This window comes from Salvelinus fontinalis, chromosome 22 (genome assembly GCF_029448725.1).
Source record: "Salvelinus fontinalis isolate EN_2023a chromosome 22, ASM2944872v1, whole genome shotgun sequence".
NCBI classification, from domain to species: Eukaryota; Metazoa; Chordata; class Actinopteri; order Salmoniformes; family Salmonidae; genus Salvelinus; species Salvelinus fontinalis.
This window is the reverse complement of record NC_074686.1, coordinates 10,108,712-10,127,040: the sequence shown is the minus strand read 5'-3', so window position 1 is coordinate 10,127,040 and position 18,329 is coordinate 10,108,712. Positions and strand designations below refer to the sequence as shown.

Sequence of the window (18,329 nt, the reverse complement as noted above, 5' to 3'; positions counted from 1 at the left end):
TTTTTTTGTTCTTGACTTATTCTCGAGATTTTATAAAATCATTGATTTCAAGTAAAAAGATGTTATATTTTCATAGCCTTGGCTATATTTTTCTTCATTCGCCACAGGCTACAGGCACGTAAACCTCCAATGCTCTATTTTACCTGACAACAGCTAGATTTATTTCAGCCCTCAAATCATTGGATAGAAGAAAAAATAGAAATACTCTTCAAAGGGGAAGGAACGCAACGCAATATACATTTGTGAAGGAGCGTTCCATCGACATATACGTTTTAAAATAGGGATGTAGTTTAAGAAAACGGCTGTAGTTTAATTAATAATATGATGAATATATCGCATTTGACGGTTTTTGTTTTATATTTTTCACTAGAATGTATTTGCCAGAGCGGTAAGTTGTGCACTCGAATATAACATGTTAAAGTAAAAGAATACTTTTAAAATCGTTTACCATAAAACTTAACGTTATACTGCTGCGGTCTATTAGCGTAATAGTCTAACGTTACTTGTTTTAATTGCATTTGTAGTCGACCTTTATGCGCGTTCCTCCATCCATTGTATCTTTCGCTGGAAATGTATTGCAATAAGAACACACATGTGTAAGGAAACCGATCAAATATATTAATGAGCTTTTTTACTTAGCTTAGAACAACCATGGATAGCATTATCTACTTTTTTTTAAATCACAAAGTAAAATATGTGCAAAGCAGTTTGTTTGTAATGTGTTTGCAATTTCCAATATACCGATAATGATTTTGCAATGTTACACACATGTTAATTAACTAACTCACTTTTGTACATCGCGCTGGTCCATACAATTGACCTTATTTTAGTTCCCAAAAAATGTAATACTTCCAAATATAATATAATATCAATACCACTGTAAAGCACAATTTCTCCCCTTTCCAGGGGCAATGGGTCTTTGGGTCTTTTTGAAAATGGCGGGTGGAGAAGCGAAACCCATTGCATGATAGTGCAACTTATCACCTCTAAAATGTAAATAAAACTTTATAAAGAGTTTACATAATGTGTCATTATACATACCTATTTGAAGGTTTGTGTCGAATTTGAATCGGATTTTTAGGGCGACGCTAAAGTTATCTTCAGAAGTAAACAACAGCTGTCTCTGTTTTTGAGAGTCATGATGGCTTGCAGTGATGACGCAAAAAAAATGACTAGGTATCCCCCAACCAGTGTTGCCAACTAATATTCAGGGTAAGTTGCTAGAGGCAGGTTGATTTGTTGCTAAATGACGTTGTGATGTCATTGCGTGGTAACGTAAAACTGCGTTATTACGTAGAATGCACAATAACGTTACTCAAAATGACTGGCCATCTAAGCAAAAAATATGTTTTGACATATGTTCAGGTACAGACTCCCACTCTTTTCTGTACTTCTGGCTATACAATTTTGATTGAGACATGTTGACTGATGTTGTAAGTTCTATTCGAGATCAAACATTCGTGACCAACTATATTCATTGGGTTTGGCTTGTCGAACCCGTACTACTACTGCTGCAGCCAGCCAGCCAACAATGATTTGCAATTTGCTGAAATTGCTGGTGGCCTGCTGCTGACTTCACTCACAATGCACTTTTGCAGCCAGGCACGTGTGTTGTGACTGAGTGTGACAGAGAAAATCGTTTTTGTGTCATTTAGAGGGAAAATGCATGCATTTTAGCTTTTGAGTCACTTTTCAAAAGTTGCTACAAGTTCCAAATAAATTTAAAAAATGAGCTACATTTGTTGCTAGGTGCTGTTTGAAAAAAGGTTGCCAGGGTAGTCTGAAAAGTTGCTAAATCTAGCAACAAAATTGCTAAGTTGGCATCGCTGCTTACAACGGGCATGATACACTAGCACAGGTTGCTGCGCGGTGCAACACCGCTTCCCATTCATTTCAATGGAAGGAAAGCGGTGAGAAGCGGACCCAAAAGGTGGCGTGGGAGGCGGTGAAAAATATGAACTTTTCTCAACTTTATGCAAATCGCCAGCAGCGACCAATCATATATATATATTTTTTTACTGCACCTTTATTTAACCAGTTAGGCTAGTTGAGAACAAGTTTGCATTTACATGGCGTCATTATGTCACGTACCTACGTTATATAGCTATGCACGTCAGCTTTGACATCTGTTTTGCACATCGGCCGATACCGATGTTGCCATTTTTTGAGCTAATATCGTCCTATTTCGATATGTTCACCGATATATCGTGCATCCCTAATTACTGGTACACTTTTCCTTTCCATTCGTCAAGTTATAACGCGTTAGTTGCTTACCGGACCATGATAATCTGTGTGAAATGTTAACTAGCTATTATCTGTAAACTCATGTTTTCTCTCTACAGTATGTGGTTCATTTTCAGAATGAGAGATTTAGGTGGAAAATGAGGCGTTGCTTGTTAAACCTGTCTAGGACAGGGGTTCCGCTAGGGACCACATTCCACTGAAAAGGCAGAGCGTGAAATTCAAAAAATATTTTTGAGAAATATTTAACTTTCACACATTAACAAGTCCAATACAGCAAATGAAAGATAAACATCTTGTGAATCCAGCCAACATGTTCGATTTTTTACAGCGAAAACGTAAATGTTTTACAGCGAAAACGCCACGTATATTTATGTTAGCTCACCACCAAATACAAAAAAGCACAGACATTTTTCACAGCACAGGTGGCTTGCACAAAACCAACCAAACTAACCAAGAAACAACTTCATCAGATGACAGTCTTATAACATGTTATTCAATAAATCTATGTTTTGTTTGAAAAATGTGCATATTTGAGGTATAAATCAGTTTTTCATTGCAGCTACCATCAAAAATAGCACCGACGCAGCCAGAGTAATTATAGAGACCAACGTGAAATACCTAAATACTCATCATAAAACATTTCTGAAAATGTACAGCAAATTAAAGACAAACATCTTGTGAATCCAGCCAATATTTCCGATAAAAAAAAAAAAAAGTGTTTTACAGCGAAAACACAATATAGCATTATATTAGCTTACTACAATAGCCTACCACACAACCGCATTCATTCATTCAAGGCACGATAGCAATAGGCACGTTAGCGATAGCGAATAAACCAGCAAAAGATATACATTTTTTCACTAACCTTCATAAACTTCATCAGATGACAGTCCTATAACATCATATTACACAATACATATATGGTTTGTTCGAAAATGTGCATATTTAGAGCTGAAATCCGTGGTTATACATTCTGAAAACTTAGCATCTTTTTCCCAGAATGTACGGATATTTTTCTGACACTCACCTATTCTGACCAAATAACTATTCAAAAACTTTACTAAAAAATACATGTTGGACAGCAAATTAAAGATAGCTTAGTTCTTTAATAGCTTAGTTCTTAATTAAAACCCCATTTCATCTCACAGCCTATTGACATCTAGTGGAAGGCGTATGAAGTGCATGTATACTAATAGATATCAAGCACATTTGTAGGCAGGCCCTGGAACAGAGCCTCGAATTCCGATTTTTCACTTTCTGACAGGAAGTTTGCTGCAAAATGAGTTCTGTTTTACTCACAGATATAATTCAAACGGTTTTAGAAACTTGAGAGTGTTTTCTATCCAATAGTAATAATAATATGCATATTGTACAAGCAAGAATAAGAGTACGAGGCCGTTTAAATTGGGCACGATTTTTCCCCAAAGTGAAAATAGCGCCCTCTATCCTCAACAGGTTTTAAACAAGTGGATTCAGGGATCAAGTGTAGCTGGAGCTGGGCCTGGCTTAAGCTGGATAAAGGTGAAATGAACACCACTCACCTTTTCAATACAGTGGATAAAAAGGGGTATGCCAGGTGTACTATCTGCCTGAAAGAGATCAATTATGCCAACAAAGGGCCTCATGCTCTGCTGGCACATTGTAGAACAGGTGTCCAGAGGCAGAAAGTGTGCAATGTAATAATGTGCAGTGTAACCCAAAGATTTTTGTTGTGTTGAACTTGACAGTAACACTTGTGTGTGAGTGAGGGGGAATATTACATGTTTTACTCAGTGAATGTTATTTTTGCACACATTTAGCCTTGTGCACTTGATCGATGTCTACTATAGTGGCCACTATAATAGCACAAAAATAGAATGTCTGTTTCATTCTATTTCTACTTTAAGATGTTTTTCCCCCAAGTTCAATATGTAGATGTGTGTGGTCAAAAGCGTTCTATTATAAAGACTGTCATGGATAACTGCAATATTAGTGTATTGTTTTTTCTCAAGACTTGAGTGTCATTTCCAGTAAAGTCTAGGCAACAAATAACATTGGTTTGCTTTCTTTACATTTTTTAGCTGTGAGTTAGGTTCACATTTACAACTTTTTATTTTACACAGAGACTGATCATGTAGATCATATTCTTTGTTCTTAGGGCTGAAATCCTGTTAACTGGATCGATATGACAACAGCCAGTGAAAGTGCAGGGTGCCAAATTCAAAACAGAAATCTCATAATTACAATTCCTCAAACATACATGTATCTTATGCCATTTTAAAAGTAATCTTGTTGTTAATCCCACCACAGTGTCCGATTTCAAATAGGCTTTACAGCAAAAGCACCACAAACAATTATGTTAGGTCACCACCAAGCCACAGAAAAACACAGCCATTTTTCCAGCCAAAGGTAGGAGTCACAAAAAGCACAAATAGAGATCAAATTAATCACTAACCTTTGATCTTCATCAGATGACACTCATAGGACTTCATGTTACACAATACATGTATGTTTTGTTTGATAAAGTTCATATTTATATAAAAAAAATCTGAGTTTACATTGGCGCGTTACGTTCAGTAGTTCCAAAAACATCCAGTGATTTTGCATAGCCACATCACTTTTACAGAAATACTCATAATAAATGTTGAGGAAAATACAAGTGTTACACATGGAATTATAGATATACTTCTTTTTTTTAATAATATGTTTATTATTTTCCAATAAAAATAAAGTAAAAAAGGCAGCAATACAAACAATTACATTCATTGTACTGTTGAATGGGATGGCCAATTTAGAGGACAAAACAAAAGTTAACTCACACATACACAAAATAAAACAAAATCCTATTACGTGGTACATGTATAAGAAGACAGCATATAGTCATTATAAGCAGTGTAGTTAAGCCAAAAATAAATATTGAGTGGAGTACAGCACAGAGTAGCAGCAGATCGTCAGCCCAGTTATGAAGCGGGACTAGACCATTTATCCAGTATCGGCTGCCATATTTTGTAAAACAATGGACTTCTATTGGAGGTGTTGTATCGAATCTTTTCCATATGTATTACATAACCACATTTCAAAGGTGGGTACAGTCTCCAATTTCCAAAATTGCAATATGAGCCTTTTGGCTAATAGAGTACAAAGAGAGACAGCTTTCCCTTCCTGGTTATTCCCATCAACTGTACCAAACAGAGCGATCAATGGGTCTGGGGCTAGAACTCTATCAAAGGCCTTAGATAAGTAATCAAAAATGAGAGCCCAGTAAGCATGTAATTTAGGGCATGTCCAGAATAAGTGGGTCAACGTCCCCTCCTCCTGCTTGCACCTCTCACACAGTGGTGAGGTGTCCGGGAATATTTTATGCAGTTTTACTTTTGAGTAGTGTAACCTGTGTATCACCTTAAACTGTACAAGGTTGTGTCTGGCATTCACTGAACTGTGGTTTATATTCCTGAGACCTTCTATCCAGTCCTCATTTGAGATTTCTGAACCAAGTTCTTGTTCCCAAGCCCTTTTAATGGTGTCTGTGGATACCTCTATGTGGGCCTGTAGCACATCATACAGTCTAGAGACCGACCCTTTTGAATGGGGTTTGACAAGGATCAAGCTATCTAATGTAGGACTATTTGGCTTCATGCCATACTGTGGGATATGTGTCCTTAAGAAATTCCTGATTTGGAGGTATCTGAAAAAAATGTGTTGTTGAACTTTGCCTGTAATTGTTGAAATGAAGCTAACTGACCATCTATGTATAGATTACCAATTGTTGTGAGCCCCTTCTCCCTCCACTGTGAAAACACCACATCATCCAATGCAGGGTGGAAAGCATGATTCAGGCTAATCGGGCTGTCTATGTAAACAGTGGGTATGTTAAGAAAATACCAAATCTGTTTCCAGATCCTAAGCGTATGACAAATGACTGGATTGGAGTCATAAGTGGCTTTTTTCACATATGATGGGCTATTAACACGTGCAGGGAGTGAGGAACGTTGACAGGAGGCCCGCTCGATCAAAAGCCATGAAGGCATATCCTTCTGTCTCATCGCAGGTAAACTTTCCCTCCAAAAAGACACAATGTTCAGATTAGCAGCCCAATAATACAGTTTGAAGTGAGGAAGGCCAAAGCCCCCCTCTATCTTGTACTTGCATAAATGCTTCTTTGAAATTCTGGCTGCCTTGTTATCCCATAAAAATGGAGTTACTATTGAATCCAGTTTCTTAAAATAGCTTTGTGGTATGAAATTGGGTAGACATTGGAAGAGGTAAAGAAACCTGGGTAGGACAACCATTTTAATAGCGTTTATACGACCAACCAAGGAAATAGGCAGAGTTTTCCAAAAATCTATATTTTGTTTAAGCTGATATATTTTCATGTCCCAATTCGCTTTCAATAGCTGATCAAGGTCTCGTCACTACAATGCCAAGGCTAGTGAACTTGTCCCTCACTGTTCTAAACGGGGTAGATTGCAGAAATTGCATATCCACAGGCCGTGATATTGGCATCAACTCACTTTTTTGCCAGTTTATCTTGTAGCCAGAGAAGGAGCCGAATGTGTTTATCAAGTTAAGTAAGGGTGGAATAGAAGTTTTAGGCTTGGACAAAAACAAAAGAACATCGTCTGCATATAGGGAAATTTTGTGCTGTGTGTCTTTTATTTTAACAGAAGCTATATCGGCACATGCCCGAATGCGAGTAGCAAGGGGTTCCATGGCTATAGCGAAGAGAGCAGGCGAAATAGGGCACCCCTGTCGGCACCCCTTGAACAGGCGGAATGACTGCAACATTTCCTGATTGGTCACCACGGACGCCATTGGGTGTGCATAAATAATTCTTATCCAATTAATAAATTCCTTTCCAAACCCGAAATGCTCCAGAACCGACATCATATACTTCCACTCAATCTGATCAAACGCCTTCTCTGCATCGAGCTATTACCACTGCCTCAACTTTATGATCATGATACATTACATTGAAAAGGCGTCTCAAATTGTAGTATATACAGTATATCACAAAAGTGAGTACACCCCTCACATTTTTGTAAATATTTGAGTATATCTTTTCATGTGACAACACTGAAGAAATGACACTTTGCTACAATGTAAAGTAGTGAGTGTACAGCTTGTATAACAGTGTAAATTTGCTGTCCCCTCAAAATAACTCAACACACAGCCATTAATGTCTAAACCGCTGGCAACAAAAGTGAGTACACCCCTAAGTGAAAATGTCCAAATTGGGCCCAAAGTGTCAATATTTTGTGTGGCCACCATCATTTTCCAGCACTGCCTTAACCCTCTTGGGCATGGAGTTCACCAGAGCGTCACAGGTTGCCACTGGAGTCCTCTTCCACTCCTCCATGACGACATCACGAAGCTGGTGGATGTTAGAGACCTTGCACTCCTCCACCTTCCGTTTGAGGATGCCCCACAGATGCTCAATAGGGTTTAGGTCTGGAGACATGCTTGGCCAGTCCATCACCTTTACCCTCAGCTTCTTTAGCAAGGCAGTGGTCGTCTTGGAGGTGTGTTTGGGGTCATACTGCCCTGCGCCCCAGTCTCCGAAGGGAGGGGATCATGCTCTGCTTCAGTATGTCACAGTACATGTTGGCATTCATGGTTCTCTCAATGAACTGTAGCTCCCCAGTGCCGGCAGCACTCATGCAGCCCCAGACCATGACACTCCCACCACCATGCTTGACTGTAGGCAAGACACACTTGTCTTTGTACTCCTCACCTGGTTGCCGCCACACACGCTTGACACCATCTGAACCAAATAAGTTTATCTTGGTCTCATCAGACCACAGGACATGGTTCCAGTAATCCATGTCCTTAGTCTGCTTGTCTTCAGCAAACTGTTTGCGGGCTTTCTTGTGCATCATCTTTAGAAGAGGCTTCCTTCTGGGACGACTGCCATGCAGACCAATTTGATGCAGTCTGAGGACTGACAGGCTGACCCCCCACCCCTTCAACCTCTGCAGCAATGCTGGCAGCACTCATACGTCTATTTCCCAAAGACAACCTCTGGATATGACGCTGAGCACGTGCACTCAACTTCTTTGGTCGACCATGGCGAGGCCTGTTCTGAGTGGAACCTGTCCAGTGAAACCGTTGTATGGTCTTGGCCACCGTGCTGCAGCTCAGTTTCAGGGTCTTGGCAATCTTCTTATAGCCCAGGCCATCTTTATGTAGAGCAACAATTATTTTCTTCAGATCCTCAGAGAGTTCTTTGCCATGAGGTGCCATGTTGAACTTCCAGTGACCAGTCAGTATGAGGGAGCGATGACACCAAATTTAACACACCTGCTCCCCATTCACACCTGAGACCTTGTAACACTAACGAGTCACATGACACCGGGGAGGGAAAATGGCTAATTGGGCCCAATTTGGACATTTTCACTTAGGGGTGTACTCACTTTTGTTGCCAGCGGTTTAGACATTAATGGCTGTGTGTTGAGTTATTTTGAGGGGACAGCAAATGTACACTGTTATACAAGCTGTACACTCACTACTTTACATTGTAGCAAAGTGTCATTTCTTCAATGTTGTCACATGAAAAGATATACTCAAATATTTACAAAAATGTGAGGGGTGTACTCACTTTTGTGATATACTGTATGTCGGCCCGGGATAAAACCTGTCTGGTCAGGGTGTATGATGTCGGAAATATATTTTTTCAATCGGTTTGCCAATATCTTTGTCAACACCTTCTTTTCTATGGGGAGTAACGACACGGGGCGATACGACGACATCTCCATGGAATCTCTATCTTTTTTCAAGATCAGGGCTATTGTAGCCTCATACAGTGTTTGCGGGAGTTTGGCATTTTCTTTGGATTGTTGAAACATTCGCAACATAAGTGGAGATAGACTAGCGCAGTACTTCTTATAGAATTCTATTACATATCCATCGGGCCCAGGGGCCTTGCTGTTTGGAAATTGTGCTATCGCTGTGTTAATTTCATCTAAGGTTATCCCTGCATCGAGTGCGGCAGCTGCCCCCCTGTCTAGTTTAGGAAGTTCACATTCAGCGAGAAAGCGTTCCATAGTTTGTGGATCAGTAGCATCGCATTTTGATTGGTATAGCTCTGAGTAAAACTGCGCAAAGCATTTATTAATGTCCTGCGGATCTGTTACTATTTTACCCTTCTTGTCTTTTATTTTGTGAATAGCTCTAGATGCCTGTACATGCCTTAGCTGTCTTGCTAATAATTTATGTGGTTTGTCCCCCAGTTCAAAATAACTTTGTTGCGTTCTAGCAAGATAGATATACTTCTCCTTAAAGCAACCACTGTGTCAGATTTCAAAAAAGCTTTACGGAAAAAGCAAACCATGCAATAATCTGAGAACGGCGTTATTTTTTATCCGCCATGTTGGAGTCAACAGAAATTAGAAATAACATTATAAATATTAACTTACCTTTGATGATCTTCATCAGAATGCACTCACAGGAATCCTAGTTCCACAATAAATGATTTGTTCGATAATGTCCATCATTTATGTCCAAATAGCTACTTTGTTAGGGTGTTTAGTACACAAATCCAAACGCTTGTGCAGGTCCAGCCGAACGTTGGATGAAAGGTTTAAAAAGTTATTACAGGTTGTAGAAACATTTCAAACTAAAGTACAGAATCAATCTTTAGGATGTTTTTATTTATTTTATTTTATTTATTTTATTTTACCTTTATTTTACCAGGTAAGTTGACTGAGAACTTATCATAAATATTCAATAACGTTCCAACCGGAGAATTCCATTGTCTGTAGAAAAGCTATGGAACGCAGGTCGCTCTCATGTGAAATGCGCGTGACCAGCCCGTGGCTCTCTGCCAGACCACTGATTCAAAGAGCTCTCATCCGGTCCCACTTAACAGTAGAAGCCTCATTCAAGTTTCTTAAGACGGTTGACATCTAGTGGAAGCCTTAGGAAGTGCAACTTGAACTATATCCAACCAACCTCAGATTTCCCACTTCCTGTTTGGATTTTTTCTCAGGTTTTTGCCTGCCATATGAGTTCTGTTATACTCACAGACATCATTCAAACAGTTTTAGAAACTTCAGAGTGTTTTCCATCCAAATGTACTAATAATATGCATATATTAGCAACTGGGACTGAGGAGCAGGCCGTTTACTCTGGGCACCTTATTCATCCAAGCTACTCAATACTGCCCCCAGCCATAAGAAGTTAATTAGTTAAAATCTGCATTTTTTTGCATGTTTCGGTGCAAAAGAAAGTGTCACCTTTTCGGCCCTCACCGGTCCGAAGCTCTTGATGAGTTCTCTAGGTATTGGGTTAAAGGGATAGTTCAGGATTTTGTCAATAAAGCCCCATTATCTACTTCTCCAGAGTCAGAAGAACTCGTGGATACCATTCTTTAGGTATCTGCATCCAGTATGAAGGCAGTTAGCATTGGCTCTCAAAAGTACCACTAACTAGCTGGACCCATAGACTTTTAGTCATTGCGCTAACACTAGTCAGTGCTAATTTTAACATGTAAATCTTGGTATGTCAAAAATACAAACAAGTGGGATGCATGCCAGTAAGGCCACTACACTACAAAACACTAAACAATTGTCACGATCGTTATAAAATGGATTGGACCGAGGTGCAGCGTGGTAAGCGTACATCTTTCTTTATTTGATGGAACACCAACAAAACAACAAAATATAAACGAACGTAACGTTCTGCAGGCTACACAGTAACTATACAAAATCAAGATCCCACAAACAAAGGTGGGGAAAAAGGCTGCCTAAGTATGATCCCCAATCAGAGACAACGATAGACAGCTGCCTCTGATTGGGAACCATACCCGCCAACAAAGAAATAGAAAAACTAGAATGCCCACCCAAATCACACCCCGACCTAACCAACTAGAGAAATAAAAAGGCTCTCTAAGGTCAGGGCGTGACAGCAATACATTAATTGCACTATACCACTACCATACCTGGCTATCAGCGGAGCCTAGTCTGGCAGCGAAACAGTTCATTCAGCCTCATTTACTGCCTGATATGGCTGACTTGCTTAAACAAATGTGGTTTCTACGGACAATTGAGATGTACAAACTATGGCATAAGGAGACGAGAAGCGGATAAGAGGCCATCCATAATTTCGATTAAGACATTGAGTGAGCTAGGATGGACAGAGTCAATATTACTATTTGTTCAGCACTTTTGAAATGTACAGTGACAGAATTCAGAACATGGGCCATCCTTACAGTATTCACCCTGTACACCAAGTCAGAACTGTAGGATAAATAAAGGGGGCATATAAGCAGACAATGAAGGCTCTTACAATATTCAATAATTACATTTCTCAAAAACAGGTTATAGGCTACATGTGTACCACCATGTCAGAACAGTAGGTGAAATTAAAAGGTGAAAATAGACCAAATTATTAGGGTGAGGCACATGGGCTACTAAAAGCTTGCTACACAACATACAGTTAGTATTACATCCTTTATGCAGCAGCATACAATACATTTTTGGACTCCACTTGTGCTGTGCTCACTTGGAACAGGAAGGTGGCATCAAATTCTGGCATTCTCGGGATTTATGGTGCTTTAAAGACAACTGGGAACTCAGGAAAAAAGGTTGGATCATGGTGACGTCATTGATCATCAGGTCGTAGCTCAAGAAAGAGGCTGGAGTTCCCGATTTACAATTCCGAGTTGGATGAAAGTTCAAAACTTATTTTTTCCCCGAGTTCCCAGTTGTCTTGAACTCACTAAAGTAAGATTTTGCAGTTGTTTTGAGCGAGGCACAAATCATGCTTCATTGACAGCATGGCCAATATTGAATGTTTCTCATTTTAAATTAGGAAAAGAGACCCTTAATATTAGACTTGGGACCCACATCCACTCCATTGTGATTGCTTTGCAATGCTTGCATTTAGGCACTGATTCCTACCAAACCACTCATTGTTGAATTTGCGATTTCCAACTTGTTGTGTAATGTTTATGTCCAATGGCTGATGAGCACCGATACGTTTTATCTAGAATTTCTCTTCATATGACAAGGATTAAAAAGGATTTGCCAGTAGATTGTTGACTTGATTCATGATGATGACTGCTAGCTAAGATTTTGAAAGTATGATGTTGACATGATCAGTCCAATCAAAGTTACTGAAGATATAACGTGATTTGACATTTTATCTGTGGCCAATAACCTTGAGCTTTCTTGGATGGGCACTTCTAATGTAACTATGGTAGCACCCAAGGGGCTTGAATTTTTTAATGTCTACCCTTAGACTTGGCAGTGATGTAGTGTCCCCTTGAGTGACAGAACACTGAGCCAATCACGGCGCAATGCTCCGCATTTTCTGCTGTCTTGCCCCACCACCACAGAAAGCACTGAGCTAAACTGAAACACCTGCATTTGAGCTTTATTAACTCAATTATATATATTTTTTTAAATGTTTCATTATATGCAAACTGATATGTGATACATATTCATGCCAAAATAACATGCAAAACAGGCAAGCCCCCCCAATCTTTTGTATGTATTTATTTGGGGGGGAAATGTGGAGCTCAAAACGGGTCACCACTGACGCTAGTTAGCAACTTCAAAATGCATGCAGAACCATAAAAATTGTATCCAGGGCTTCATTGCCAAAATCCCAGACTATCCCTTTAATGTTGCTAGAATATGTTTACAACTGGCCTAATCAACATGTGCTAAAATAGTTATCTTTTGACTTCAATAGTGTTAGTTAAAGGGATACGTTGGGATTAACGCTAGTTATCATTGTCTTGTGAAACTTCCTCTAACTTCCTTCATACTGGACACAGAGATAAAAATGGTATCCATGAGTTCAACTGACTCAATCTTGAATTATCCCTTTAATATATTAATATGAAATAGGTTGATTTCTAAGTTGCAGAATGTGTCCCACTTCTCACTAATGCACTAGTGTGGGCTTATTTGTTATTTATGTCGCCTACCATTTAGACAACATCATGCAAGGCCTCCCTGACACTATTAATTGAATACATTATTTTGTTGGTCATTACAGACCTATGATATAGATAAATATTTGACCTAAAGTAATTTCCTATTCATGTTTTACAGCATTGTCTGAGCAACATGGAGAGAAGGCAAATTCAGACAAATGATGTCAATGTTTAAATGTTTTTCCCTACAGACATCTACTCCCTGAGCTACATCTACACTGCCCTGTCAAAGCCACTAGAATTGCCTGGTATCCATGAGTTCACTGCCATGGGTCTGATGAACAACAGACAGATTGATTACTATGACAGTGTGTCAAAGAAGAAGATTCCCAAACAGGACTGGATGAGGGCGACGCTGCCAGCAGACTACTGGGAAAAAGGCACTCAGTCACGCAAGAGCAAGGAGCAGTGGTTCAAAGTCAACGTCAACATCTTGATGAAGCGCATGAGGCACAACAACACTGGTGAGGGAACACCTGCAATCTGTCCTACGCTCACCATTAATCTTTTAAAATTGTAGGTCATTAGTTATCCATGTATATTGTCATAGAGGCATCGTTCACCTTTTTCAATATTGGTTTTCCTCTCAGATGTGCATATTCTTCAGTGGAAGGTTGGCTGTGAGATTGACCAACAGAGTGACGGCACACTGAAATTCATAAAGGGCACCGACCAATACAGCTACGATGGAGACGACTTCCTTGCCTTTGATGATGACACTATGCAGTGGGTGGCCCTAGTTGATCAAGCTGAGCCGACTAAGAGGAAGTGGGACGGGGTGCAGATCCTCAACACGTACACCAAGGGCTACCTGGAGAAGGACAAGGAATTCAGTAGGGCTGATTGTGAGTACTTAAATAGTATAGCCTAACAAACAAAAACGACCATTTGTACATGTGAGATCAGAAATAATATTAATGTTCTCTGTTTATTCCCTCTTTAGCCCCTACAAAGGTCTATGCATTTGCAAAAAAGGCCAAAACTGCAGGACATGTCCGACTGACCTGCATGGGCACAGGTTTCTATCCCAGAGATGTGTTTATGCATATTAAGAAGAATGGTGTTCCATTGACCAAACATGATGGAGTGCAGTCTACAGGAGTCCTACCAAATGATGATGACACCTACCAGATCAGGATGAGTGTGCAGATCCCAGAGGCAGATAAGGAAACTTATGAATGCTTTGTCAGCCATAGAGCATTGAAGGAGCCAATTGTTGGAAAATGGGGTACGGTATGGTTAATTCGGTTTAGTGTTGTTATTGATGGTTAATTTGGTTTAGTGTTGTTATTGATGGTTAATTTGGTTTAGTGTTATTGACACAGGAAACAATCTTAATTTGAACTGAACAGCATACGAACAACAGCTTTGCAAGTGAAGCAGGAAGGAAACTGATGTTAGCTTCTGGTTACATATTGTTGCTTTTTATATATACTATGCCTTTTGTTTTTCAGATGGAGAATGTTGTGATTGCAGTAGTTTCGGTGCTGTAGTCATTGGGACAGTCATCGCCATTATTGTAGTTCTGATCTTGGTTTTGGTGGTCCTGTTTGTTCTGCACAGAAGAGGGACAATTGGTAGGTCTTGATTTATATCAATTAACAATTAAATGTTAAGAAAAGTTTTATCTAAGGTACAACTATGAAAGTTGGGCCCTACGGCCAAAATCTATATGAGTTATAACATTTATGTATTTTTCTCTTTACACATTAAAGTGATTCCTGGCTTGAGAACTGGAGGTTAGTATCACAGCCTCTCCCTCTGTATACATGTCAAAGTCTGTTATGCCACAAATGCTTTTCTATGATGGACATACAATATTTACAAAACTAAGCAAATGCTGAGTTTTATAATTTAACATTTCAGTAATTTACCAAGCGCTCTTATCCAGAGCGACTTTGAATAGTAAGGGTATACCATTTCTAGTACTGGTCCCCTGTGTGAATCTAACCCACAACCCTGGTGTTGCAAGTGCTACGCTTTACCAAATGATCCACGCTGGACACTGTAGAATTGTATTGTAGCCATACATTCAAACATCTACTGACATCTTCCTGTGTTTTTCTTCAGCTAATGGCAATGGAGCGGCTGTAATGTGTGAAAAGGAAATAGCAAGGTAAGACAACAGTCTTCAATCCCTCAAATAAACTAAATCTGTTAGGTTAGGTGTTGCTTCAGAATACAAGTATGTGTAAATACTAGCCTAATGATTTTAGATTTTGGTTTTGCCGTTCTCAAAAGACTGAGAAAATGGCTGACCCCAATATGAGAGATTTTGTGTGTGGTCTTCACCATAGTCCAAAGGTGCCCTGATTACTCTATAAGACAAGCAACGTTAGTATGATAATGAACATGCAGGGAAATCTGAGTTACAGTATGCCAGAGAACAGAACAAGGCACTATTATCAATCGCATATACACTAAAAAACAGTTCGTTTTTGCCAAACGTCCTGCACGGTGTTGGGCTGTAAGCACAACCCCCACCTGTGGACGTCGGGCCCTCATACCACCCTCATGGAGTCTGTTTCTGACCGTTTGAGCAGACACATGCACATTTGTGGCCTGCTGGGAGGTCATTTTGCAGGGCTCTGGCAGTGCTCCTCCTGCTCAAAGGCGGAGGTAGCGGTCCTGCTGCTGGGTTGTTGCCCTCCTACGGCCTCCTCCACGTCTCCTGATGTACTGGCCTGTCTCCTGGTAGCGCCTCCATGCTCTGGACACTACGCTGACAGACACAGCAAACCTTCTTGCCACAGCTCGCATTGATGTGCCATCCTGGATGAGCTGCACTACCTGAGCCACTTGTGTGGGTTGTAGAGTGAGAGCATCGCCAGCATTCAAAAGTGACCAAAACATCAGCCAGGAAGCATAGGAACTGAGAAGTGGTCTGTGGTCACCACCTGCAGAATCACTCCTTTATTGGGGGTGTCTTGCTAATTGCCTATAATTTCCACCTTTTGTCTATTCCATTTGCACAACAGCATGTGAAATGTATTGTCAATCAGTGTTGCTTCCTAAGTGGACAGTTTGATTTCACAGAAGTGTGATTGACTTGGAGTTACATTGTGTTGTTTAAGTGTTCCCTTTATTTTCTTGAGCAGTGTAGAATTATTATATAATCCTGAAGGACAATTATTATACAAATGTATTATTTTATGGGTAATTAAAATGAAAAGCTATGTGGTACAAGTAACCCATAACTAATTTAGATGAAATAGATTTTGCAGTACTTTAGATGACTGCTTTGTCTGACATTGTTGGTTGTGAGTTGTTTTTCCATGTCAGTAACAATAAGTAATCAGTGTAACTACATTTTCCACTGTAACTCGTGTTCAATCTAATAATGCACATCTTTTCCATGTTGTCAATTTATGTGCAGGTGGATAGATGACCATTGGTGGCCAAACTTCCTGACCGGACCACGAAGGAACATTAATTCATTTCATAATTTTATAGGATGGCTATTGATAACACTATTCAGTTACACAGATTCATTCTCATAAGCTAGTGATGGAAATTATAATTACTTTGTTGCAATATGCTAAAAACTGCAATAACCAAGCACACATCAGAATCCTCAAAGAAATGATTAATCACAAAATCAAAATTTGTCCATGGCCATCTCAGTCTCCAGACTTTAATCCCATTGAAAACCTGTGTTTGACTTGAAGAGGGCAGTCCATAAGCGCAGACGAAGGATATCAAGGAACTGGAATGATTCTATATGGAGGAATGGTCTAAGATCCCTCCCGATGTGATCTCCAATCTGATAAATATTTTAGAAAAAGCCTCAGCGTTGTTATCCTTGCAAGGGTAGAGTGATGGAGTATTGAAAAATTGTCAACTTATTTATTGGCACCCATCTTTTAAGAATTTGGCTTTTACTAAACAAAATCTCTCTTGAGTAATTGTGTTTCATTTATTTTATTGTGTTTTTTGCCCTTTGCCCTTTTTATCATTATCAAGGGTGCCAATAATTATGGACGTGAATGTATATACTGCACTTTCTTCGGTTTGATGCACTGATGAGAAATAATTGCAAACTTTCCTCTGTAAATATAGGGCGGCAAGCTCACCTGATCGGAAACAGTCCAAAGACACTGTGCCGAACAAGGCTGAGACGGGCAACACAGGCCAGGAGAGTCCAACACGACACCAATTCCCTTTCTGTCGCCTCTGCATCTGGAACACAAACCACACAGCGGTTACCACACGCCAGCCCAGGGCTAGGGTCGCTGTGGGAGGAGAGCTGAACAGAAACCTGAAAACAGAAATTATGCCTATGTATGTACACTGATAGTCAATCACTGTATTCTTTACCTGCTGCCTAATGATAAACAGGAAACCAAACAAACCAACACTTCTGGTGAATAGAGAAAACAGACTATGCTTTGACTGATACAGTGCATTCAGAAAGCATTCAGAACCCTTGACTTTATCCACATTTTGTTACATTACAGCCTTATTCTAAAATTGATTAAATATATATTTTTTTTCAATCTACACACACTACGCCATAATGACAAAGCAAAAGCAGGTTTTAATTTTTTTTAAACATTTATAAAGATTAATAAACAGATCACATTTACAGAAGTATTCAGACCCTTTACTCAGTACTTTATTGAAGCATCTTTTGCAGCAATTACAGCCTAGAGTCTTCTTGGGTATGACACTACAAGCTTGGCACACCTGTATTTGGGGAGTTTTTACCATTCTCTGCAGATCCTCTCAAGCTCAAGTCTTCTTGGGTATGACACTACAAGCTTGGCACACCTGTATTTGGGGAGTTTTTACCATTCTCTGCAGATCCTCTCAAGCTCTGTCAGGTTGGATGGGGAGCGTCGCTGCACAGCTATTTTCAGGTCTCCAGAGAAGTTCGATCGGGTTCAAGTCCGGACTCTGGCTGGGCCACTCAAGGACATTCAGAGACTTGTCCCGGAGCCACTCCTGTATTGTCTTAGCTGTGTGCTTAGAGTCACTCAATGCCTAGGTGTACCCCCACTGTACTCACATCCTACCATACCCTTGTCTGTACATTATGCCCTGAATCTATTCTACCACGCCCAGAAATCTGCCCCGTTTATTCTCTGTTCCCAACGCACTAGATGACCAGTTCTTATAGCCTTTAGCCGTACCCTTATCCTACTCTTCCTCTGGTGATGTAGAGGTT

The 18,329-nt window shown here is 39.9% G+C and overlaps 1 protein-coding gene across 2 annotated transcripts; it reads left to right on the top strand.

The window, feature by feature from the left end:
• The first annotated feature begins 263 nt into the window (after positions 1 to 263).
• Positions 264 to 17,704, top strand: LOC129819758 (major histocompatibility complex class I-related gene protein-like). Of its 2 annotated transcripts, XM_055876328.1 has the most exons (7): positions 13,308 to 13,626; positions 13,753 to 14,007; positions 14,106 to 14,390; positions 14,617 to 14,739; positions 14,878 to 14,901; positions 15,233 to 15,278; positions 16,539 to 17,704. In XM_055876328.1, the coding sequence occupies exons 1-7, from the start codon at positions 13,338 to 13,340 to the stop codon at positions 16,660 to 16,662; spliced, it is 1,146 nt and encodes a 381-aa protein (XP_055732303.1). In that variant the 5' UTR covers positions 13,308 to 13,337; the 3' UTR covers positions 16,663 to 17,704. The 2 variants fall into 2 exon arrangements, with proteins under 2 accessions (XP_055732304.1, XP_055732303.1); XM_055876329.1 differs by lacking the exons at positions 14,878 to 14,901; positions 15,233 to 15,278; positions 16,539 to 17,704 and adding an exon at positions 264 to 388 and having other exon boundaries at positions 13,354 to 13,626; positions 14,617 to 14,750.
• The last annotated feature ends 625 nt before the right edge of the window (positions 17,705 to 18,329 follow it).

Excerpts from the sequence above, each read along its gene's own strand:
- LOC129819758 (XM_055876328.1), top strand. The coding sequence starts at position 13,338 with ATGTTTTTCCCTACAGACATCTACTCCCTGAGCTACATCTACACTGCC. Across the intron at positions 13,627-13,752 it reads CATGAGGCACAACAACACTG|ATGTGCATATTCTTCAGTGG; the intron begins GTGAGGGAACAC and ends TTTTCCTCTCAG. Across the intron at positions 15,279-16,538 it reads TGTGAAAAGGAAATAGCAAG|GTGGATAGATGACCATTGGT; the intron begins GTAAGACAACAG and ends ATTTATGTGCAG.